Source organism: Eleginops maclovinus, chromosome 12 (genome assembly GCF_036324505.1).
Source record: "Eleginops maclovinus isolate JMC-PN-2008 ecotype Puerto Natales chromosome 12, JC_Emac_rtc_rv5, whole genome shotgun sequence".
NCBI classification, from domain to species: domain Eukaryota; kingdom Metazoa; phylum Chordata; class Actinopteri; order Perciformes; family Eleginopidae; genus Eleginops; species Eleginops maclovinus.
This window is the reverse complement of record NC_086360.1, coordinates 29,805,225-29,831,468: the sequence shown is the minus strand read 5'-3', so window position 1 is coordinate 29,831,468 and position 26,244 is coordinate 29,805,225. Positions and strand designations below refer to the sequence as shown.

General features: G+C 50.6%; 1 protein-coding gene across 1 annotated transcript; it reads left to right on the top strand.

The window, feature by feature from the left end:
* The first annotated feature begins 4,042 nt into the window (after positions 1-4,042).
* Positions 4,043-26,084, top strand: LOC134873707 (formin-binding protein 1-like). Its single transcript, XM_063897507.1, has 14 exons — positions 4,043-4,246; positions 6,692-6,807; positions 16,346-16,396; positions 16,525-16,672; positions 20,044-20,106; positions 20,371-20,466; positions 20,642-20,656; positions 20,868-20,996; positions 22,405-22,551; positions 22,673-22,849; positions 23,650-23,841; positions 25,479-25,493; positions 25,667-25,776; positions 26,027-26,084. The coding sequence occupies exons 1-14, from the start codon at positions 4,217-4,219 to the stop codon at positions 26,082-26,084; spliced, it is 1,347 nt and encodes a 448-aa protein (XP_063753577.1). The 5' UTR covers positions 4,043-4,216.
* Positions 26,085-26,244: the final 160 nt, after the last annotated feature.

Here is a 26,244-nt window from a genome sequence, read left to right as displayed (position 1 = left end):
TGGTATAAAACTGTCTCTGAGTCTGGTGGTCTTGGTCCGGATGCTGCGGTACCGTCTGCCAGACGGCAGCAGACAGAACAGATTGGTGCTGGGGTGATGGGGGTCCTTTAATATCCTACCGGCCTTCTTCCTACACCGCTGGGTGTAGAGGTCCTCCATGGATGGCAGCTCCGTCCTGGTGATGTGCTGAGCAGTTTTCACCACCCTCTGTAGAGTCTTACGGTTGAGGGCGGTGCAACTGCCATACCAGGCGGTGATGCAGCCAGTCAGGATACTCTCGATGGTGCACCTGTAGAAGTCGCAGAGTATCCTGGAGTCCATGTTGAACTTCCGCAGCCTGTGGAGGAAGAAGAGCTGATGTCGAGCCGTCTTGGATATGACCCTGGTGTGATGTGTCCATGTCAGGTCCTCACTGATGTTTACCCCGAGGAACCTGAAGCTGCTGACTCTCTCCACAGGAGTCCCGTCGATGGTGATGGGTGTGTTTGCCTCTCTCTGCCTCTTCCTGTAGTCCACAATCAGCTCCTTTGTTTTGCTGACGTTGAGATGGAGGTTGTTGTCCTGGCACCAAGATGTCAGGGCTCTGACCTCCTCTCTGTACGCCGTCTCGTCGCCGTCTGTGATCAGGCCGATGACGGTCGTGTCGTCAGCAAACTTGATGATGGTGTTGGAGCTGTGTGTGGCCACGCAGTCGTGCGTGAACAGGGAGTAGAGGAGAGGGCTGAGCACACAACCCTGAGGGGCTCCGGTGTTGAGGGTCAAGGTGGAGGATGTGATGTTCCCCATCCGCACTGCCTGGGATCTGCCCGTCAGGAAGCTCATGATCCAGTCACAGAGGGTGCTGTGGAGCCCAAGGTCCCTGAGCTTAATGATGAGCTTGGAGGGCACAATGGTGTTGAATGCTGAACTGTAGTCAATGAACAGCATTCTCACAGAAGTGTTCCTCTGGTCCAGGTGGGAGAGGGCAGTGTGGAGGGTGAGGGAGATGGCATCATCCGTGGACCTGTTTGCTCTGTAGGCAAACTGCAGGGGGTCCAGTGAGTCAGGGAGGGAGGAGGTGATAAAAGTTTGACTAACCGCTCAAAGCACTTCATGATGATGGAGGTGAGTGCAACTGGGCGGTAGTCATTGAGGCAGATGGGTTTTGTCTTTTTGGGGACAGGGACAATGATGGACTCTTTACAACATGTGGGGACTACAGACTGGAGCAGTGACCTATTGAAAATGTCCGTGAACACATCTGCCAGCTGAACTGCACACACCTTGAGAGCACGGCCAGGGATGCCATCAGGTCCAGGAGCCCTGTGTGTGTTGATCCTTTCCAGAGATCTACACACATCTGCACTGGTTAAAACCAGTGAGCAGGGATCCTGGGCCTTCTGTGCCTCCACAGCCGGGGGCTTCTCAAAGCGTGCATAAAATGTGTTCAGTTCATCTGGGAGAGATGCAGACACTTCCTCAGCACCACTCGTTGTCCTTTTGTAGTCTGTTGTTGTTTTTAGTCCAGACCACATATTTCTGGCGTTGGAGCCCTTGTAGTTCGACTCCACCTTGTCCCTGTATTGTCTTTTCGCACTGCTAATAGCTCTCCGGAGTGCATACCTGGAATTCCTGTACTCATCCAAATCACCGCCGCTGTGCGCGATGGCCCGTGCTTTAAGTTTAGCTCGGACCTCGCCGTTTATCCAGGGCTTCTCATTTGGGAATGTCCGTACAGTAATCCGCGGCACGACGTCATCGATGCATTTGCCGATGTAGCAAATGACCGCGTCAGTGTGTGTGTTTATATCGTCCTCCTCAAACACACACCACTCCGTGATGCCAAAGCAGTGGCAGAGAGCAGAGTCAGACTGCTCGGACCAACGCTGCACTGTCCTTGTCACAGGTCGGTCCCTCTTCAGTCTCTGCCGGTAAACGGGGAGCAGAAGAAGAGATATGTGGTCTGACTTGCCGAAGGGGGGGCGGGGGAGGGCTTTATATCCATGCCGGAAAGGAGTGTAAACATGGTCCAGTGTATTTCCACCGCGCGTGGGGCAGCTGACGTGCTGATAGTATTTCGGCAGGACTTTCTTCATGTTGGCTCTGTTAAAATCCCCGGCCACAATAAATGCGGCCTCTGGCCGAGAAGTCTCTGTCCTGTCGATAATCCCATACAGCTCCTCCAGCGCTGTGTTGTTGTCAGCGTGCGGCGGAACATACACTGCTGTTAGAACAACAGATGTGAACTCCCTCGGCAGATAAAAAGGCCGGCATCCGATCATGATGTGCTCTAGGCTGGGAGAACAGTCCGAAGAAATGATCTCCACATCTGAGCACCACTTGTTGTTAATCACGAAGCAGACACCTCCTCCCTTGCTCTTCCCTGAGTTTATTGTCCGGTCCTGGCGATGAATGGAGAATCCGTGTGGAGCAATGGCGGCGTCCGGTATCGTGGGGTCGAGCCAAGTCTCCGTGAAAACCAAAACATTACAGGTCTTAATGTCCCGTTGAAATGCCACCCTGCTACGGAGTTCGTCCAGCTTATTATCCAGGGATTGGACATTTGCCAGAAGTAAACTCGGTAGAGGAGGCCTGTTTTCACGTTTCCTCAGCCTGACCAGGACCCCGGCCCGGGAACCTCGTGGTCTCTTCCTCCTGCGCTCCACAGGTAGAGCTCCAGCAGGTAAACACGGAGACTCTCCATTGTTTGCAGGTCGTCGTGGATTATTGCTGTGCACCAGCGACCTGATGTGTAAAAGTTGTTCTCTATCATATTGGATGATAGGGCTCGCTTGGGCGGTTTGCATGTTGCAAAAAAAGTTAAAACCAACAAAGTAAAACAATAAAAACACTAAGATGTGGAGTTGGTGAGGAGCTCGAGACACGGCAGCCATCCTCGGCGCCATCTTGCTCTGATCTGCTAGATGTATACTTTATTGATCCGAATTTTGGGAAATTATTTTACAAAATGATTCTCTGGGAGCTACTGCAACTGAATGACCTGGCACCAGCAGGATGAAGAAGTCCAGTTGTATGTACATGTTAATAGAATCAAATATAACAGTGAACAGTGTACAGTGAAATACAATTAAATACAGTTTGATCAACTATGAAGATAATAAATGAAATAAATTGTGAGATGCAACCAGATGATTGCTTTATGGAGGCCTTCACAGAGCTCAGGCGTCTAGCATTCTCATAGCCTGTGGAGAGAAACGGTCTCTGGGTCTGATGACTTGGTCCTGATGCTGGTGTACCGCCTGCCAGACGGCAGCAGACAGAACAGTTTGTTGCTGGGGTGATGGGGTCTTTGATAATCCTCTGGGCTTTTTTCCTGAGGTCCTCCATGGATGGCAGCTCCGTCCTGGTGATGTGCTGTGAAGCTTCCCTCCCCCTCCGCCCCCACTAAGGGGGGGGGGGGGGGATCCTCTCTCTGGTGCACCTGTAGAGGGTCAGGAGGCTCTCTCTGGTGCACCTGTAGAGGGTCAGGAGGCTCTCTCTGGTGCACCTGTAGAGGGTCAGGAGGCTCTCTCTGGTGCACCTGTAGAGGGTCAGGAGGCTCTCTGGTGCACGCAGCCTGTGGAGGAAGAAGAGCCGCTGTGGAGCTGTTTTGGTGATGGTGTTTGTGTGATGAGTCAATTAAAGATCCTCAGCGATGTGGACACTGAGGAACCTGAAGCTGCTGACCCTCTCCACCGTACTCCCGTTGATGGCGATTGGGGCGTGTTCCTCTATCTGCTGCTTCCTGTAATCCACAGTCATAACATTACCATAAATTATATTACATGATTTTATAATATAAAGTAATATAAGATCTGAGTATTTCAAAGAGTAGAAATATTACATGATATTATATATTTCTTCTCTGTTGTGACACACCGGTGGCAGGGCGGGGCAGTAGCTGCGCATGCTCAGTGTGTTGATTCACAGAGAATCTCAGCATCTCCACTGATGACAAAGGGACCTCAGGGGAGACGCGCCGCGCGTAACCGCTTCCTCTGCTCTACTGCTGCTGCGGGCACACAGTGAGACAGACAGACAGACAGACAGACAGACACATACACATACACACAGACACACACACACACACACACACACACACACACACACACACACACACACACACACACACACACACACACACACACACACACAGACAGGCGGTGTAACGGGAGGATGCGCGCGGCGGGCAGCTTGCGGTGATCGACGGGGTCTTCGGGAGCATCGCGCGGACATCATGAGCTGTAACTGGGGCACCGAGCTGTGGGTAGGTACACATGCATGCGCAAATTGCCGCCAGGACTGCACGGGAAACGGCATGCGTGTAATGTGTCTGCATTTGCCATGTATTCGTGCATATTTGTGTGTGCGTGTGTGTCTGTGTTCGTGCGTGTGTGTTCGTGCACATGCTTCTGTCGGCTCTGCCATAGCAACACGGTGAGTGACGTCAGCTCCGTCCATGATTCTGCAGCCCCCCCCCCCCCCCCCCCCCACAAACTGTCCTTCTCCCACAGAGTTGAGACTTGATTCTGATGGAAGAATATTCAGACTTACAAATGAAAAAAGAACATTTGAGTTTTCGTAAAATTATATAATCTGATCAGAGCAGCAAGGTCCTCAGCCCCCGGCAGGTTAGGGGTCCATACAGGCAGGGGTCATACATGATACAACACAGGGCCGGAGTTAGCTACTGTATTACGGGCTTTTTACATGGCTCAGTTGAATACTCGGTTCTGATTGTTCGATTTGGACATTTCACATGTTGTTAATACTCGATAACATATCGTTGCTACCAAAATGTAAACGCTAAAGGGAACAGCAGAAGAAAAGAGACAGGAAGTTAACACTTAAGGGAACAGCAGAAAAAGACAGATGGGAAGTAAACACTGAAGGGAACAGTAAAAGAAGACAGACAGGAAGTAAACACTGAAGGGAACAGTAAAAGAAGACAGACAGGAAGTAAACACTGAAGGGAACAGTAAAAGAAGACAGACAGGAAGTAAACACTGAAGGGAACTGCAGAAGAAGACAGACAGGAAGTAAAGACTGAAGGGAACAGTAAAAGAAGACAGACAGGAAGTAAACACTGAAGGGTACTGCAGAAGAAGACAGACAGGAAGTAAAGACTGAAGGGAACAGTAAAAGAAGACAGACAGGAAGTAAAGACTGAAGGGAACAGTAAAAGAAGACAGACAGGAAGTAAACACTAAAGGGAACAGTAAAAGAAGACAGACAGGAAGTAAACACTAAAGGGAACAAGAGAAGAAGACAGACAGGAAGTAAACACTAAAGGGTACTGCAGAAGAAGACAGACAGGAAATAAACACTGAAGGGAACAGTAAAAGAAGACAGACAGGAAGTAAACACTGAAGGGTACTGCAGAAGAAGACAGACAGGAAGTAAACACTGAAGGGAACAGTAAAAGAAGACAGACAGGAAGTAAACACTGAAGGGAACAAGAGAAGAAGACAGACAGGAAGTAAACACTAAAGGGAACAGCAGAAGAAGACAGACAGGAAGTAAACACTGAAGGGAACAGGAGAAGAAGACAGACAGGAAGTAAACACTAAAGGAAACAGGAGAAGAAGACAGACAGGAAGTAAACACTAAAGGGAACAGCAGAAGAAGACAGACAGGAAGTAAACACTGAAGGGAACAGGAGAAGAAGACAGACAGGAAGTAAACACTGAAGGGAACAGCAGAAGAAGACAGACAGGAAGTAAACACTGAAGGGAACAGCAGAAGAAGACAGACAGGAAGTAAACACTGAAGGGAACAGGAGAAGAAGACAGACAGGAAGTAAACACTAAAGGGAACAGGAGAAGAAGACAGACAGGAAGTAAACACTAAAGGGAACAGCAGAAGAAGACAGACAGGAAGTAAACACTGAAGGGAACAGGAGAAGAAGACAGACAGGAAGTAAACACTGAAGGGAACAGCAGAAGAAAAGAGACAGGAGGTAACACTAAAGGGAACAGGAGAAAAAGACAGACAGGAAATAAACACTGAAGGGAACAGTAAAAGAAGACAGACAGGAAGTACACACTAAAGGGAACAGCAGAAGAAGAGAGACTTGAAGTAAACACTGAAGGGAACAGCAGAAGAAGACAGACAGGAGGTAAACACTAAAGGGAACAGCAGAAGAAGACAGACAGGAGGTAAACACTGAAGGGAACAGCAGAAGAAGAGAGACTTGAAGTAAACACTAAAGGGAACAGCAGAAGAAGAGAGACTTGAAGTAAACACTAAAGGGAACAGCAGAAGAAGACAGACAGGAGGTAAACACTGAAGGGAACAGCAGAAGAAGACAGACAGGAAGTAAACACTGAAGGGAACAGCAGAAGAAGAGAGACAGGAGGTAAACACTAACGGGAACAGCAGAAGAAGACAGACAGGAGGTAAACACTAAAGGGAACAGCAGAAGAAGAGAGACAGGAGACTCTGTAAGACTCTGGTCATGTATGGACACCAGAGAGACATCTACTCTTCATCCGGCGGGAACTGAAATGAAAGAATGATACTTGTTGTTGTCCCCCTTGTGATTTCAACGAATATCAGGGGTCAAGTGGTTAGTTTGTTGAGTATGTGGCATAATGAAATCAACCGTTTGGTGCTCTTCTTTCAGTAATTACCGCCTGGCTGCACATTATCCCTAACTTACTTTCACTGTTATGAGGCTGTGTGGGAAACGGAACTGATGTGTGTGTTTCAGGATCAGTTCGATAACTTAGAGAAGCACACCAGCTGGGGGATCGACTTCTTGGAGAAATACAGCAAGTTCCTGAGAGAGAGGGCCGACATCGAGCTGAGCTACGCCAAGCAGATCAGGTACCATCATACCAGTTCACACACATATCATCATATCTGACCCTCTGTAAATATAATATCCATCCATCCATCCATCCATCCATTTTCTCCCGCTTATCCGTCAGGGTGGCAGCTCCAGCAGAGAGCCCTAAACTTCTCTTTCCCTGGCCACATCAACCAGCTCTGACTGGGGGATTCCAAGGCGCTCCCAGGCCAGCGAAGACATATAATCCCTCCACCTGGTCCTAGGTCTACCCCTCAGTCTCTTCCCAGCTGGACGTGCCTGGAATACCTCCGTAGGGAGGCGCCCAGATGGCATCCTCACTAGGTGCCCGAACCACCTCAACTGGCTCCTTTCAACACGAAGGAGCAGCGGTTCTACTCCGAGTCCCTCCCGGATGACTGAACTTCACCTTATCCCTAAGGGAGATGCAGCCACCCTGCGGAGAAATCCCATTTCGGCCGCTTGTATCCGCGATCTCGTTCTTTCGGTCCTGACCCATCCTTCATGACCATAGGTGAGGGTAGGGACGAAGATGGCCCGGTAGACAGAGAGCTTTGCCTTCTGGCTCAGCTCTCTTTTCCTCACAGCGGTGCGGTAAAGCGACTGCAGTACCGCTCCCGCTGCTCCGATTCTCCGGCCCGTCTCACGCTCCATTGTTCCCTCACTCGAGAACAAGACCCCGAGATCCTTGAACTCCTTCACTTGGGGTAAGGCTTCATTCCTACCTGGAGTGGACAGTCCATCGGTTTCCTGCTGAGAACCATGGCCTCAGATTTGGAGGTGCTGATCCTCATCCCAGCCGCTTCACACTCCGTCCGCGAACCGATCCAGTGAGTGCTGAAGGTCACAGACCGATGAAGCCATTAGGACCACATCATCTGCAAAAAGCAGTGGTGCAATCCTTAGCCCACCGAACTGCAGACCCCCTCCCCCACGACTACGCCTAGAAATCCTGTCCATGAATATCACAAACGGATTGGTGACAAGCGCAGCCCTGGCGGAGGCCAACCCTCACCAGAAATCGGTCCGACGTGCTACCGAGGACCCGGACACAGCTCTCGCTTTGGGAGTACAGAGATTGGCTGTTCCCTGAGTAGAGACCCCCTCACCCCATACTCCCGCAGCACCTCCCACAGTATCTCCCTGGGAACCCGGTCATACGCCTTCTCTAAATCCACAAAGCACATGTAGACCGGATGAGCGTACTCCCAGGCCCCCTCCAGGATCCTTGCGAGAGTGAAAAGCTGCTCCGTCGTTCCAGGACCAGGACGAAAACCGCATTGTTCCTCTTCAATCTGAGGTTCGACAATCGGCCGGACCCTCCTTTCCAGCACCTTAGAGTACACTTTCCCGGGGAGGCTGAGTAATGTGATGCCTCTGTAATTGGCACACACCCTCTGATCCCCCTTTTTAAATAGGGGAACCACCACCCCGGTCTGCCACTCCTTCGGTACTGTTTCTGACTTCTACGCAATGTTGATGAGGCGTGTCATTTCTGGGCGGATCTCATCCACCCCCGGGGCTTTGCCACTGTGGAACTGTTTAACTACCTCAGTGACTTCCCCCCGTGAGATTGGAGTTGATCCCCCTTCATACTCCAGCTCCGCCTCTAACATAGAGGGCAGAGTTATCGGGTTCAGGAGTTCCTCAAAGTGTTCGTTCCACCGCCCTAACACACTATCAGTTGAGGTCAACAGCGTTCCATCCTTACTGTACACAGCTTGGATGGTTCCCTGCTTCCCCCTCCTGAGGTGTCGGACTGTGTTTGTTATGGCCAATCCATGACTAGCACAGAAGTCCAGTAACAAACCACCACTCCGGTTCAGATCAGGGGGGCCGTTCCTCCCAATCACGTCCCTCCAAGTGTCTCCATCATTGCCCACGTGTGCGTTGAAGTCTCCCAGCAAGACTAAGGAGTCCCCTTCAGGAGCCCCATACAGGTCTTCTTTCAGGGTCTCCAAGAAGGCCGAATACTCTGAGCTGCTGTTTGGTGCATAAGCACACACAACAGTCAGAGTTCCCCCCCCCATAACCCGCAGGCGTAGGGAGGCGACCCTCTCCTCCACTGGGGTAAACTCCAACAAAGCGGCACTCAACCGGGGGCTTGTGAGTATCCCCACACCCGCTCGGCGCCTCACACCTTGGGCAACTCCGGAGAAGAATAGAGAATAGAGTCCAACCCCTATCCAGAAGTAAGGTTCCAGAGCCGACGCTGTGCGTAGAGGTGAGCCCCACCAGATCCAACTGGTAATGCTCCACCTCCCGCACAAGCTCCGGCTCCTTCCCCCCCAGAGAGGTGACATTCCACGTCCCCAAAGCCAGCTTCTGTCGCCTGAGTCTGGTCCGTCGAGACCCTCTGCTTTCACTGCCACCCTTCTGGCAGCGCACCCGACCCCATCGCTGTTTCCCGTAGGTGGTGGGCCCGCGGGACGGGGAAGCGGAGGTGTTGCCCACATTGCTTTTTCGGGCTGGCCACCAGACGTTCGCTGATGAGCGGGGCCTGGCTCCGGAAGGGGACCATGGGCTTCCTCCGAGCCGGGTATCCTCGCTTTCATGTGTATTTGTCATGAGGTCTTTTGAACCAATCTTAGTGTGGCCCCTTACCTGAGACACATTTGCCATGGAAGACCCTAGCAGGAACACAAGGTTCCAGACAACACAGCAACCAGGTTCATCGGAGCACACAAACCTCTCCACCACGACAGGGTGCTGATTCTCGGAAAGGATAATGTAATATAAAATCAATCAGCTCACACACAGATCAGGCCCCACAGACTGTACATTCATTTAGTCCTTCATACAGCGGGCCTCCAGATGTAATACTTCCGTTCCGTTATCCCTCGAAGTCCCGGCAATAGTGCTTATTAATTCCGATCGTACGGTCCTCAGCGAACACTTTGTGGCGCTAGTTTAAAATGTTGAGACTTTATTTACCGCTGTGGCATTCTTCTGGACTCCTCCTGTCTTCTGGACTCCTCCTGTCTTCTGGACTCGTCCTGCTCTCTCTACTCCTCCTGTCTTCTGGACTCCTCCTGTCTTCTGGACTCGTCCTGCTCTCTCTACTCCTCCTGTCTTCTGGACTCCTCCTGTCTTCTGGACTCGTCCTGCTCTCTGTACTCCTCCTGTCTTCTGGACTCCTCCTGTCCTCTGTACTCCTCCTGTCTTCTGGACTCGTCCTGCTCTCTGTACTCCTCCTGTCTTCTGGACTCCTCCTGTCCTCTCTACTCCTCCTGTCTTCTGGACTCCTCCTGTCTTCTGGACTCGTCCTGCTCTCTGTACTCCTCCTGTCTTCTGGACTCCTCCTGTCCTCTGTACTCCTCCTGTCTTCTGGACTCCTCCTGTCTTCTGGACTCGTCCTGCTCTCTGTACTCCTCCTGTCTTCTGGACTCCTCCTGTCCTCTGTACTCCTCCTGTCTTCTGGACTCCTCCTGTCTTCTCGACTCGTCCTGCTCTCTGTACTCCTCATCTCTTCTGGACTCCTCCTGCCCTCTGGACTCCTCCTGCTCTCTGTACTCCTCCTGTCCTCTGTACTCCTGCTGCTCTCTGTACTCCTCCTGTCTTCTGGACTCCTCCTGTCCTCTGTACTCCTCCTGTCTGCTGGACTCGTCCTGCTCTCTGTACTCCTCCTGTCTTCTGGACTCCTCCTGTCCTCTGTACTCCTCCTGTCTCCTGGACTCCTCCTGTCTTTTGGACTCGTCCTGCTCTCTGTACTCCTCATCTCTTCTGGACTCCTCCTGCCCTCTGGACTCCTCCTGCTCTCTGTACTCCTCCTGTCCTCTGTACTCCTCCTGCTCTCTGTACTCCTCCTGTCCTCTGTACTCCTCCTGCCCTCTGGACTCCCCCTGCTCTCTGTACTCCTCCTGTCCTCTGTACTCCTCCTTTCCTCTGTACTCCTCCTGTCTTCTGGACTCGTCCTGCCCTCTGTACTCCTCCTGTATTCTGGACTCCTTCTGTCCTAGACCTCTCCTGCTCTCTCTACTCCTCCTGTCCTCTGTACTCCTCCTGCCCTCTGGACTCCTCCTGTATTCTTGACTCCTCCTGTCCTCTCTACTCCTCCTGTATTCTGGACTCCTCCTGTCTTCTGGACTCGTCCTGCCCTCTGGACTCCTCCTGTCTTCTGGACTCGTCCTGCTCTCTGTACTCCTCCTGTCTTCTGGACTCGTCCTGCCCTCTGGACTCCTCCTGTCTTCTGGACTCGTCCTGCCTTCTGGACTCCTCCTGCTCTCTGTACTCCTCCTGTCCTCTGTACTCCTCCTGCCCTCTTGACTCCTCCTGCTCTCTGTACTCCTCCTGTCCTCTGTACTCCTCCTGCCCTCTGGACTCCTCCTACTCTCTGTACTCCTCCTTTCCTCTGTACTCCTCCTGTCTTCTGGACTCGTCCTGCTCTCTGTACTCCTCCTGCCCTCTGGACTCCTCCTACTCTCTGTACTCCTCCTTTCCTCTGTACTCCTCCTGTCTTCTGGACTCGTCCTGCTCTCTGTACTCCTCCTGTCTTCTGGACTCCTTCTGTCCTAGACCTCTCCTGCTCTCTCTACTCCTCCTGTCCTCTGTACTCCTCCTGCCCTCTGGACTCCTCCTGCTCTCTGTACTCCTCCTGTCCTCTGTACTCCTCCTGCTCTCTGTACTCCTCCTGCTCTCTGTACTTCTCCTGTCCTCTGTACTCCTCCTGCTCTCTGTACTCCTCCTGCTCTCTGTACTCCTCCTGTCCTCTGTACTCCTCCTGTCCTCTGTACTCCTCCTGCTCTCTGTACTCCTCCTGCTCTCTGTACTCCTCCTGCTCTCTGTACTCCTCCTGTCCTCTGTACTCCTCCTGCTCTCTGTACTCCTCCTGCTCTCTGTACTCCTCCTGCTCTCTGTACTCCTCCTGTCCTCTGTACTCCTCCTGCTCTCTGTACTCCTCCTGCTCTCTGTACTCCTCCTGCTCTCTGTACTCCTCCTGTCCTCTGTACTCTTCCTGTCTTCTGGACTCCTCCTGCTCTCTGTACTCCTCCTGTATTCTGGACTCCTTCTGTCCTAGACCTCTCCTGCTCTCTGTACTCCTCCTGTCCTCTGTACTCCTCCTTTCCTCTGTACTCCTCCTGTCTTCTGGACTCGTCCTGCTCTCTGTACTCCTCCTGTATTCTGGACTCCTTCTGTCCTAGACCTCTCCTGCTCTCTCTACTCCTCCTGTCCTCTGTACTCCTCCTGCCCTCTGGACTCCTCCTGTATTCTTGACTCCTCCTGTCCTCTCTACTCCTCCTGTATTCTGGACTCCTCCTGTCTTCTGGACTCGTCCTGCCCTCTGGACTCCTCCTGTCTTCTGGACTCGTCCTGCCCTCTGGACTCCTCCTGTCTTCTGGACTCGTCCTGCCCTCTGGACTCCTCCTGTCTTCTGGACTCGTCCTGCTCTCTGTACTCCTCCTGTCTTCTGGACTCGTCCTGCTCTCTGTACTCCTCCTGTCTTCTGGACTCGTCCTGCCCTCTGGACTCCTCCTGTCTTCTGGACTCGTCCTGCCTTCTGGACTCCTCCTGCTCTCTGTACTCCTCCTGTCCTCTGTACTCCTCCTGCCCTCTGGACTCCTCCTGCTCTCTGTACTCCTCCTGTCCTCTGTACTCCTCCTGCCCTCTGTACTCCTCCTACTCTCTGTACTCCTCCTTTCCTCTGTACTCCTCCTGTCTTCTGGACTCGTCCTGCTCTCTGTACTCCTCCTGTCTTCTGGACTCCTTCTGTCCTAGACCTCTCCTGCTCTCTCTACTCCTCCTGTCCTCTGTACTCCTCCTGCTCTCTGTACTCCTCCTGCTCTCTGTACTCCTCCTGTCCTCTGTACTCCTCCTGCTCTCTGTACTCCTCCTGCTCTCTGTACTCCTCCTGCTCTCTGTACTCCTCCTGCCCTCTGTACTCCTCCTGTATTCTGGACTCCTCCTGTCCTCTCTACTCCTCCTGTATTCTGGACTCCTTCTGTCCTAGACCTCTCCTGCTCTCTCTACTCCTCCTGTCCTCTGTACTCCTCCTGCCCTCTGGACTCCTCCTGTATTCTGGACTCCTCCTGTCCTCTCTACTCCTCCTGTATTCTGGACTCCTCCTGTCCTAGACCTCTCCTGCTCTCTGTACTCTTCCTGCCTTCTGGACTCCTCAGAGACACACAGCGTCAGAGACACAGTCTCAGGGACACAGTCTCAGGGACACAAAGTCTCAGGGACACAGTCTCAGGGACACAGTCTCAGGGACACAAAGTCTCAGGGACACAGTCTCAGGGACACAGTCTCAGGGACACACAGTCTCAGGGACACAGTCTCAGGGACACAAAGTCTCAGGGACACAGTCTCAGGGACACAGTCTCAGGGACACACAGTCTCAGGGACACAAAGTCTCAGGGACACACAGTCTCAGGGACACAAAGTCTCAGGGACACAAAGTCTCAGGGACACAGTCTCAGGGACACAGTCTCAGGGACACAAAGTCTCAGGGACAGTCTCAGGGACACAAAGTCTCAGGGACACAGTCTCAGGGACACAAAGTCTCAGGGACACAAATTCTCAGGGACACAAGTCTCAGGGACACAATTCTCAGGGACACAGTCTCAGGGACAGTCTCAGGGACACAAAGTCTCAGGGACACAAAGTCTCAGGGACAGTCTCAGGGACAGTCTCAGGGACACAAAGTCTCAGGGACACACAGTCTCAGGGACAGTCTCAGGGACACAAAGTCTCAGGGACACAGTCTCAGGGACAGAAATTCTCAGGGACACAGTCTCAGGGACACAAAGTCTCAGGGACAGTCTCAGGGACACACAGTCTCAGGGACACAGTCTCAGGGACACAAAGTCTCAGGGACACACAGTCTCAGGGACACAAAGTCTCAGGGACACACATTCTCAGGGACACACAGTCTCAAGGACACAGTCTCAGGACACAAAGTCTCAGGGACAGTCTCAGGGACACACAGTCTCAGGGACACAAAGTCTCAGGGACACACAGTCTCAGGGACACAAATTCTCAGGGACACAGTCTCAGGGACACAGTCTCAGGGACACAGTCTCAGGGACACACAGTCTCAGGGACACAAAGTCTCAGGGACACACATTCTCAGGGACACACAGTCTCAAGGACACAGTCTCAGGGACACACAGTCTCAGGGACAGTCTCAGGGACACACAGTCTCAGGGACACACAGTCTCAGGGACACAAAGTCTCAGGGACACAGTCTCAGGGACACACAGTCTCAGGGACACAAAGTATCAGGGACACAGTCTCAGGGACACAAAGTCTCAGGGACACAAAGTGTCAGGGACACAAAGTCTCAGGGACACACAGTCTCAGGGACACAAAGTCTTAGGGACACAGCGTCAGAGACAGTCTCAGGGACACAATCTCAGGGACACAGCGTCAGAGACACAGTCTCAGGGACACAGTCTCAGGGACACAAAGTCTCAGGGACACAGTCTTAGGGACACAAATTCTCAGGGACACAGCGTCAGAGACACAGTCTCAGGGACACAGTCTCAGGGACACAAAGTCTCAGGGACACAGTCTCAGGGACACAGTCTCAGGGACACAAAGTCTCAGGGACACAGTCTCAGGGACACAAAGTCTCAGGGACACAGTCTCAGGGACACAAAGTCTCAGGGACACTCAGTCTCAGGGACACAAAGTCTCAAGGACACACAGTCTCAGTCTCAGGGACACAAAGTCTCAGGGACACACAGTCTCAGGGACACAGTCTCAGGGACACACAGTCTCAGGGACACAAAGTGTCAGGGACATAAAGTCTCAGGGACACAAAGTCTCAGGGACACAGTCTCAGGGACACACAGTCTCAGGGACACAAAGTATTAGGGACACAACGTCTCAGGGACACACAGTCTCAGGGACACACAGTCTCAGGGACACAGTCTCAGGGACACAGCGTCAGAGACACAGTCTCAGGGACACAGCGTCAGAGACACAGTCTCAGAGACACAGTCTCAGAGACACAGTCTCAGAGACACAGCGTCAGAGACACAGTCTCAGAGACACAGTGTCAGAGACACAGTCTCAGAGACACAGTCTCAGGGACACAGCGTCAGAGACACAGTCTCAGAGACACAGTGTCAGAGACACAGCCTCAGAGACACAGTCTCAGGGACACAGTGTCAGAGACACAGTCTCAGAGACACAGTCTCAGGGACACAGTGTCAGAGACACAGTTACAGAGACACAGTCTCAGAGACACAGTCTCAGGGACACAGTGTCAGAGACACAGTCTCAGAGACACAGTCTCAGGGACACAGCGTCAGAGACACAGTCTCAGAGACACAGTGTCAGAGACACAGTCTCAGAGACACAGTCTCAGGGACACAGCGTCAGAGACACAGTCTCAGAGACACAGTCTCAGGGACACAGCGTCAGAGACACAGTCTCAGGGACACAGTCTCAGGGACACAAAGTCTCAGGGACACAGTCTCAGGGACACAGTCTCAGGGACACAAAGTCTCAGGGACACACAGTCTCAGGGACACAAAGTCTCAGGGACACAGTCTCAGGGACACAAAGTCTCAGGGACACTCAGTCTCAGGGACACAAAGTCTCAAGGACACACAGTCTCAGTCTCAGGGACACAAAGTCTCAGGGACACACAGTCTCAGGGACACAGTCTCAGGGACACACAGTCTCAGGGACACAGTCTCAGGGACACACAGTCTCAGGGACACAAAGTGTCAGGGACATAAAGTCTCAGGGACACAAAGTCTCAGGGACACAGTCTCAGGGACACACAGTCTCAGGGACACAAAGTATTAGGGACACAACGTCTCAGGGACACACAGTCTCAGGGACACACAGTCTCAGGGACACAGTCTCAGGGACACAGCGTCAGAGACACAGTCTCAGGGACACAGCGTCAGAGACACAGTCTCAGAGACACAGTCTCAGAGACACAGTCTCAGAGACACAGTCTCAGGGACACAGCGTCAGAGACACAGTCTCAGAGACACAGTGTCAGAGACACAGTCTCAGAGACACAGTCTCAGAGACACAGTCTCAGGGACACAGCGTCAGAGACACAGTCTCAGAGACACAGTCTCAGGGACACAGCGTCAGAGACACAGTCTCAGGGACACAGTCTCAGGGACACAGTCTCAGAGACACAGTCTCAGGGACACAGTCTCAGGGACACAGTCTCAGAGACACAGTCTCAGGGACACAGCGTCAGAGACACAGTCTCAGGGACACAGTCTCAGAGACACAGTCTCAGGGACACAGCGTCAGAGACACAGTCTCAGGGACACACAGTTCCTGTATTTTAATAATACTGCAGCAGCAGTTTTTATCGAAGGTATATTTATCTGAGGCTCACTTCTGACTCTCACTTGTCTGTTCTTCACCTCTCTGTCTCTACCTGTCTCTCACCTGTGTCTCTCTCACCTGTGTGTCTCTCACCTGCGTGTCTCTGCCCGCCCCTCACCTGTGTGTCTCTACCTGTCTCTCATATTTGTGTCTCTCCCCTATTTGTCTCTACCTGTCTGTCACCTGTGTGTCTTTCACCTGTTTGTCTCTACCTGTCTCTCACCTGTGTGTCTCTCACTTGTGTGTCTGCAGGAGCCTGTCTAAGAAGTACCACCCGAAGAGGAGCAGAGAGGATGAGAGCAGGTCAGTGGATGTGCTTCAGCTGGAGAGATTTGGTTTAGAAAGATCCAGTTATTACAAAGAATCTGGAGGCACAGCTGCTCCCTGATTGGTTGTTACAAGCACAGCTGCTCTCTGATTGGTTGTTTCAGATACAGCTGGTGTCTGGCATTTGCAGCGACTCTCCGGCAGCTGAATGATCTCTCGGTTCAGAGAGAAGAGTTCGCTGAAAACCTGAACACACAGATCGTCTCTGAACTGACACGATACACACAGGAAGTGAAGACTGAGAGGAAGAATGTGAGTCAACACACACACACACACACACACACACACACACACACACACACACACACACACACACACACACACACACACACACACACACACACACACACACACACACACACACACACACACACGATAAGCAGAGCTCTACTTTCCACTAGAATTCATGCAAAAGCAGCTGAAATGAACATCTGACTTAGTTTTAGATTGACAGAAACTAAACAAAGACGAAAAAGAATAATGTCTGAACAGACCGACTGTCTGCAGTGTCCTTGACCAACAAACTAACACATCCATCCAATAAGTGACACAGAGTAGTGGGACACAGACACAAAGTGAAGCAGAGGGACACAGAGAGAACAGAGTGACACAAAGTGAAGCAGAGGGACACAGAGAGAACAGAGTGATACAAAGTGAAGCAGAGGGACACAGAGAGAACAGAGTGATACAAAGTGAAGCAGAGGGACACAGAGAGAACAGAGTGACACAAAGTGAAGCAGAGGGACACAGAGAGAACAGAGTGACACAAAGTGAAGCAGAGGGACACAGAGAGAACAGAGTGACACAAAGTGAAGCAGAGGGACACAGAGAGAACAGAGTGATACAAAGTGAAGCAGAGGGACACAGAGAGAACAGAGTGACACAAAGTGAAGCAGAGGGACACAGAGAGAACAGAGTGATACAAAGTGAAGCAGAGGGACACAGAGAGAACAGAGTGACACAAAGTGAAGCAGAGGGACACAGAGAGAACAGAGTGATACAAAGTGAAGCAGAGGGACACAGAGAGAACAGAGTGACACAAAGTGAAGCAGAGGGACACAGAGAGAACAGAGTGATACAAAGTGAAGCAGAGGGACACAGAGAGAACAGAGTGATACAAAGTGAAGCAGAGGGACACAGAGAGAACAGAGTGACACAAAGTGAAGCAGAGGGACACAGAGAGAACAGAGTGATACAAAGTGAAGCAGAGGGACACAGAGAGAACAGAGTGACACAAAGTGAAGCAGAGGGACACAGAGAGAACAGAGTGATACAAAGTGAAGCAGAGGGACACAGAGAGAACAGAGTGATACAAAGTGAAGCAGAGGGACACAGAGAGAACAGAGGGACACAGAAAGAACAGAGTGATACAAAGTGAAGCAGAGGGACACAGAGAGAACAGAGTGACACAAAGTGAAGCAGAGGGACACAGAGAGAACAGAGTGACACAAAGTGAAGCAGAGGGACACAGAGAGAACAGAGTGACACAAAGTGAAGCAGAGGGACACAGAGAGAACAGAGTGATACAAAGTGAAGCAGAGGGACACAGAGAGAACAGAGTGATACAAAGTGAAGCAGAGGGACACAGAGAGAACAGAGTGATACAAAGTGAAGCAGAGGGACACAGAGAGAACAGAGTGATACAAAGTGAAGCAGAGGGACACAGAGAGAACAGAGGGACACAGAAAGAACAGAGGGACACAGAGAGAACAGAGTGACACAAAGTGAAGCAGAGGGACACAGAGAGAACAGAGTGACACAAAGTGAAGCAGAGGGACACAGAGAGAACAGAGTGATACAAAGTGAAGCAGAGGGACACAGAGAGAACAGAGGGACACAAAGTGAAGCAGAGGGACACAGAGAGAACAGAGTGACACAAAGTGAAGCAGAGGGACACAGAGAGAACAGAGTGACACAAAGTGAAGCAGAGGGACACAGAGAGAACAGTGTGATACAAAGTGAAGCAGAGGGACACAGAGAGAACAGAGGGACACAGAAAGAACAGAGGGACACAGAGAGAACAGAGTGACACAAAGTGAAGCAGAGGGACACAGAGAGAACAGAGGGACACAGAGAGAACAGAGGGACACAAAGTGAAGCAGAGGGACACAGAGAGAACAGAGTGACACAAAGTGAAGCAGAGGGACACAGAGAGAACAGAGTGACACAAAGTGAAGCAGAGGGACACAGAGAGAACAGAGTGATACAACGTGAAGCAGAGGGACACAGAGAGAACAGAGGGACACAGAGAGAACAGAGTGATACAAAGTGAAGCAGAGGGACACAGAGAGAACAGAGTGACACAAAGTGAAGCAGAGGGACACAGAGAGAACAGAGGGACACAGAGAGAACAGAGGGACACAGAGAGAACAGAGTGACACAAAGTGAAGCAGAGGGACACAGAGAGAACAGAGTGACACAAAGTGAAGCAGAGGGACACAGAGAGAACAGAGGGACACAGAGTGACGCAGAGGGACACAGAGTGAAGCAGAGGGACACAGAGTGACGCAGAGGTACACACAGTGACGCAGAGGGACACAGAGAGAACAGAGGGACACAGAGTGACGCAGAGGGACACAGAGAGAACAGAGGGACACAGAGAGAACAGAGTGGTACAAAGTGAAGCAGAGGGACACAGAGTGAAGCAGAGGGACACAGAGAACAGAGTGATACAAAGTGAAGCAGAGGGACACAGAGAGAACAGAGGGACACAGAGTGACGCAGAGGGACACAGAGTGAAGCAGAGGGACACAGAGTGAAGCAGATGGACACAGAGTGACGCAGAGGGACACAGAGTGACGCAGAGGGACACAGAGTGACGCAGAGGGACACACAGTGACGCAGAGGGACACAGAGGGACGCAGAGGGACACAGAGTGACGCAGAGGGACACAGAGTGACGCAGAGGGACACAGAGTGACGCAGAGGGACACAGAGTGACGCAGAGGGACACAGAGTGACGCAGAGGTACACAGAGTGACGCAGAGGGACACACAGTGACGCAGAGGGACGCAGAGGGACACACAGGGACGCAGAGTGACGCAGAGGGACACAGAGTGACGCAGAGGGACACAGAGTGACGCAGAGGGACACAGAGTGACGCAGAGGGACACACAGTGACGCAGAGGGACACAGAGTGACGCAGAGAGAACAGAGTGACGCAGAGGGACACAGAGTGACGCAGAGGGACACAGAGTGACGCAGAGGGACACACAGTGACGCAGAGGGACACACAGTGACGCAGAGGGACACAGAATGACGCAGAGGGACACAGAGTGACGCAGAGGGACACAGAGTGACGCAGAGGGACACAGAGTGACGCAGAGGGACACACAGTGACGCAGAGGGACACAGAGTGACGCAGAGGGACACACAGTGACGCAGAGGGACACAGAGTGACGCAGAGGGACACAGAGTGACGCAGAGGGACACACAGTGACGCAGAGGGACACACAGTGACACAGAGAGACACAGAGTGACGCAGAGGGACACAGAGTGACGCAGAGGGACACACAGTGACGCAGAGGGACACACAGTGACACAGAGAGAACAGAGTGACGCAGAGTGATGGCCTGCACCATCCTGTAAGAGGACTAGGTGTAACTTGTATTTGTTCTTTTGCAGAATTTCCAAGATGGACGGCGTGCACAGCAGCACATCGAGAGCTCCTGGAAACAACTGGAGTCTGTGAGTGTTACCTGTACCTGTAAATATGACCCCGCCCACTAGCCCCTGACTCCTCCCAATAACATGGATGAGATTAGACTCCTTCCATTAAGAGTAACTGCATTTCTCTCATTGTTTACACTCTGCAGTAATATGTGTGTGTGTGTGTGTGTGTGTGTGTGTGTGTGTGTGTGTGTGTGTGTGTGTGTGTGTGTGTGTGTGTGTGTGTGTGTGTGTGTGTGTGTGTGTGTGTTTGTGTGTGTGTGTTGTGTATCTTTTGTCCAGAGTAAGCGCCGGTTTGAGCGAGACTGCAAGGAGGCGGAGCGAGCCCAACAGGTGTCCGACAGAATCGACATCGACAACAAGACCGAGGGAGAGAAGGTGCAGTCATAAACGTTAATATCAAATCAAAGTGCAGCCAATCGACTAAAATGACATCGCACCATATGTCTGTGATTTACAATGGTTTATTATATAAACTAATCAGTCTGTGTGTGTGTGTGTGTGTGTGTGTCTGTCTGTTTGTCTGTCTGCCCCTCTGTCTGTCTGTCTGCAGCGCTGCTCACTAAAGGTAAGCTCCTCTCGTGGATTCTTATTGAACAATTGAAACAGAGGGTTACAGTAAAGCAGGAAAATGGTGTAAAATATTGGTGAGGGCAACAATTGTAGGATTCAGGATGCTAGCGCTGTGTTTGATCCCGGGCTGCCGTACCTCTCTGTGTGTTCAGGCTGCAGTGATGCTAAGTGTTAGCTTAGCTTGATTTATCATAAACTCATCTCAGGCTCGTCAGACGGCTCAACAGAAAAAACAAGCTGCCGAGGAGTCCAGGAAAGATTATGTGACCAGTCTCAAGCAGTTCAACCAGGACCAGCACCAGCACTACCACACACTGGTACCAGTTATATACCAGGTAAACCAACACTACCACACACTGGTACCAGTTATATACCAGGTAAACCAACATTACCACACACTGGTACCAGTTATATACCAGGTAAACCAACACTACCACACACTGGTACCAGTTATATACCAGGTAAACCAACACTACCACACACTGGTACCAGTTATATACCAGGTAAACCAACATTACCACACACTGGTACCAGTTATATACCAGGTAAACCAACATTACCACACACTGGTACCAGTTATATACCAGGTAAACCAACATTACCACACACTGGTACCGGTTATATACCAGGTAAACCAACACTACCACACACTGGTACCAGTTATATACCAGGTAAACCAACACTACCACACACTGGTACCAGTTATATACCAGGTAAACCAACATTACCACACACTGGTACCAGTTATATACCAGGTAAACCAACATTACCACACACTGGTACCAGTTATATACCAGGTAAACCAACATTACCACACACTGGTACCAGTTATATACCAGGTAAACCAACATTACCACACACTGGTACCAGTTATATACCAGGTAAACCAACATTACCACACACTGGTACCAGTTATATACCAGGTAAACCAACACTACCACACACTGGTACCAGTTATATACCAGGTAAACCAACATTACCACACACTGGTACCAGTTATATACCAGGTAAACCAACATTACCACACACTGGTACCAGTTATATACCAGGTAAACCAACATTACCACACACTGGTACCAGTTATATACCAGGTAAACCAACACTACCACACACTGGTACCAGTTATATACCAGGTAAACCAACATTACCACACACTGGTACCAGTTATATACCAGGTAAACCAACATTACCACACACTGGTACCAGTTATATACCAGGTAAACCAACATTACCACACACTGGTACCAGTTATATACCAGGTAAACCAACACTACCACACACTGGTACCAGTTATATACCAGGTAAACCAACATTACCACACACTGGTACCAGTTATATACCAGGTAAACCAACACTACCACACACTGGTACCAGTTATATACCAGGTAAACCAACATTACCACACACTGGTACCAGTTATATACCAGGTAAACCAACACTACCACACACTGGTACCAGTTATATACCAGGTAAACCAACATTACCACACACTGGTACCAGTTATATACCAGGTAAACCAACACTACCACACACTGGTACCAGTTATATACCAGGTAAACCAACATTACCACACACTGGTACCAGTTATATACCAGGTAAACCAACATTACCACACACTGGTACCGGTTATATACCAGGTAAACCAACACTACCACACACTGGTACCAGTTATATACCAGGTAAACCAACACTACCACACACTGGTACCAGTTATATACCAGGTGTGTGTGTGTTTGTGTGCAGCGTGTCCAGGACATGGAGGAGCGGCGCATCGAGAGGATCTGTGAGGCGATGCGCTCGTCAGCCGAAGCGGAGAGGAAGGGCCTCCCTGCCGCAGGCCGCTGTCTGGAGGTCATGATGGAGGCAGCGGAGGGCATCCAGCCCCGCATGGTGAGGTCACTTCCTGTGGTTAGGTCACTTCCTGTGGTGAGGTCACTTCCTGTTCATGTTGCTGTCACTGAGGCTGTGCAGGTTAGGTCAACTCTATGTGTGTGTGTGTGTGTGTGTGTAGGACACCCGGCAGGTGGTGGAGGTGTATAAGTCGGGCTTCGACCCCCCAGGTGATGTGGAGTTTGAGGACTACAGTGCCTCCATGAGGAGGAGCATCTCTGAGTCCAGTTACCTGGACAACAGGACGGAGGGGCGGAGACAAAGCAGGAAGCTGTGGCCCTTCATACGGAAAAACAAGGTCTACAGACAGATCATTCTAGAATGCCCTCTTCCTTCCCGATTCCAGACACATTCTGGCTGTGTTCCAGCGGCCGGAAATCTAAAGCCCTCCCCCGGTTTCCTGAAAGGGGCGTTGCCTGTGGTTGCCAGATTTACCAATTTGTTCAATAGCAGGGTTTTACCATGAGATGGCGCTTTCTCCACAAATAAACAGAATCAGCTAAACTGGGTGAACTTGTTTAGCCTTGATTCACACAGTTTGTGTCCTGGACTAACAGAACTGTCACTTCAGTAACGTTTACAGCTCTGCAGTTGTGTTTGCTCAGCAGCACTTAATCACATATTTTGTATCACTTACTTTCACAGGGAAATGTAACACATTACTTTTACACTTTTCAGGCATGCAGTGTTAATTTTGTTCACGAAAACTATGACGAAAAACGACCTTCTTCACATGACTAAGACGAGACGATGACGAGTGAAAAATAGATTTTTGATGATATACAAACTATGACGAAATCTACATTTGGTTTTCGTTGAAGAGACGGGACTAAAGTGTTGATGGTGGACTGTCGGACATTAAAAATGCACGGTATTTTATTTTCCCCTTCCGGCTTCGGGTTCAATAACCCACTTTGTCCAAATAAGGTAGACAGGCAAGCTCTTCTTTTGGAGGCCGTATTTATTAACACCTGTTACACATCGGCTTTTGTTGTTGCTCGGTCACTCTAGCTCGCTCTACCATGCACACACATACATGCAGCGCCACGCCCCTCTCTCTCTCTTACTTTTTTTGACCCCGCATTTCTCTCTCTACAGCTGCTCACCCTCCTGTCCTCCCCCCGCCAGCCTCCCCCTCCTCCCCCAACCTCACCTTCACCTGGGGGTGTGGCCAGCAGTCCCCAGTCTCCGCCCACTGCCTCCAGAGAACCAATCACACAGCGGCTCAATGACCTAATGACCTCCGGCTCCAGAACCAGGAAGCAGTGTCTGCGTAGCCTCAAGAGAGGGGTAACACACACACACACACATTCATTCACTCACTCACTCACTCACTCACTCACTCACTCACTCACTCACTCACTCACTCACTCACTCACACATACATAGGGGTTTAATTTGGATAAAATATGTTGGGGGGCTCTCTGGGTGTGGGAGCGGGGTCAAGGGTCTCATTATTTTGACCTTAAAGGCTACATTTAAGGCCCTAAAGCACATGAAATTGGTCGGGCCTACTAGAATAGCTTAGAATGTGTGTGTGAAATCTCAGTTCATGTGTAGGGCTGCTCGGTTAACCATTCATCTATGTCAGGGGTGTCCAAACTACGGCCCGGGGGCAAAATGCGGCCCGCAGGCCATCTCGAATCGGCCCTCTGCACATTCTAAAAGTATAATGACTATAGCTCACAAATTAGACTTCTGCTTGTCTTATATTGTACTTCTCAAATATGTTCAGATATATTAATGAGCCCAATTTAAAATAAATTCAGTCATTTCAAATCTAAAACTGTTTTTAAAAACCTGAGTTGATGAAAAACCCAATAACTTATTTCTATAACCAGCTTGAAATGTAACCTTCATATCTCTTATTCTCATCTCTGAGGCTTCTGTTTTAAGGGATGATCTGCAACAGAATAAATGAAACCCTAAAGACAGACGGGATGTAGGCTGTTCTTTCTGAAAGCGTTTTAAAGTATCACGTATTATTCACCTACATTTGATCTGTTTTGCTAACTTAGAACTTAACTTATGAGGCGATATTCTCCTCTATCAGGGGCCCAGCTCTCCGTATATTCTCCTGTATTTGGCCCTCGGTGAAAAAAGTTGGACACCCCTGATCTAAGTGAATGTAACACAGCTTTATGCACATATACAATTAACATGCTGTCAGAGACTGGGCTACAGGATGGCCCGGGGGATTAGACTCTTTAAGAAGGAGTTCGGCGGGGGGGCTGCAGTGTAGAGATCAGAGCAGAGAAACGCTCACTAAGCCGCAGAGATCTGCTATTCTAAATAAAAGTCAACACACACACACACACACACAGTCACACACACACACACACACACACACACACAGTCACACACACACACAGACACACACACACACAGTCACACACACACACACACAGTCACACACACACACAGACACACACACACACAGTCACACACACACACAGTCACACACACACACACACACAGTCACACACACACAGTCACACACACAGACACATACACACACACACAGTCACACACACACACACACACACACAGTCACACACACACAGTCACACAGACACAGACACACAGTCACACACACACACACACACACACACACAGTCACACAGTCACACACACACACACACACACACACACACACAGACAGACACACACACACACACACAGACAGACACACACACACACACACACACACACACACACACACACACACACACACACACACACACACACACACACACACACACACACACACACACACACACACACACACACACACACACACACACACACACACACACACACACACACACACACACACACACACACACACACACACACACACACACACACACACACGTATATAATCGGTGTTTTTAATGTTTCTTTCATGCTGCATTCTGATTGGACAGCTGTCACTCAAACTGGTCAGTAATAAACCATCTGCAGTTTATTATTCAATAACAACAATAGTGTGATGAAGTAGAAGTTGATGATGAAGATTAAGATGATGATGCTGGTGATGGTGAAGATGATGATGGTGAAGATGATGATGGTGAAGATGATGATGGTGGTGGTGATGATGGTGATGGTTTTGCAGGGCTCTGGTCCTGCAGACTGCAGTCATCTTCCTCCTGAACAAAGAAGAAAGAAGCTTCAGAGCAGGATGAACAACATCAACCAGGAGATCCAGAGAGAGAGGGAGCAGAGGTACACACACAGACACAGAGACAGACACAGAGACAGAGACAGAGACAGAGACAGACACAGACACAGACACAGACACAGACACAGACACAGACACACACACACACACACACACACACACACACACACACACACACACACACACACACACACACACACACACACACACACACACACACACACACACACGTGTTGAATAACTGCTGCTGTTTAAGACAGACTGCAAACTAGATCCATTGAAGCCATCCTGTAGGATCCTGGTCCCTTTAGTGAGGCCGTACCTGAGTGCGAGTTTGGCAGTCTTACCATAAAGCAGGAGCGGGGGGGGGGGGGGGGGGGGGTTAGTTTTAAACCCTTCGGACGATCTTCCTATGGTGGCTCGTTACTCTTCTATTAAACCCTCCGGACGATCTTCCTCATGGTGGCTCGTTACTCTTCTATTAAACCCTCCGGACGATCTTCCTCATGGTG

What these genes read in the sequence shown, in the direction of transcription:
- LOC134873707 (XM_063897507.1), top strand. Translation starts at nt 4,217, where the DNA reads ATGAGCTGTAACTGGGGCACCGAGCTGTGG. An exon ending in ACTGGGGCACCGAGCTGTGG is followed by an intron (nt 4,247 to 6,691) that starts GTAGGTACACAT and finishes TGTGTGTTTCAG; the next exon opens with GATCAGTTCGATAACTTAGA. An exon ending in TGGTACCAGTTATATACCAG is followed by an intron (nt 20,997 to 22,404) that starts GTAAACCAACAC and finishes GTTTGTGTGCAG; the next exon opens with CGTGTCCAGGACATGGAGGA.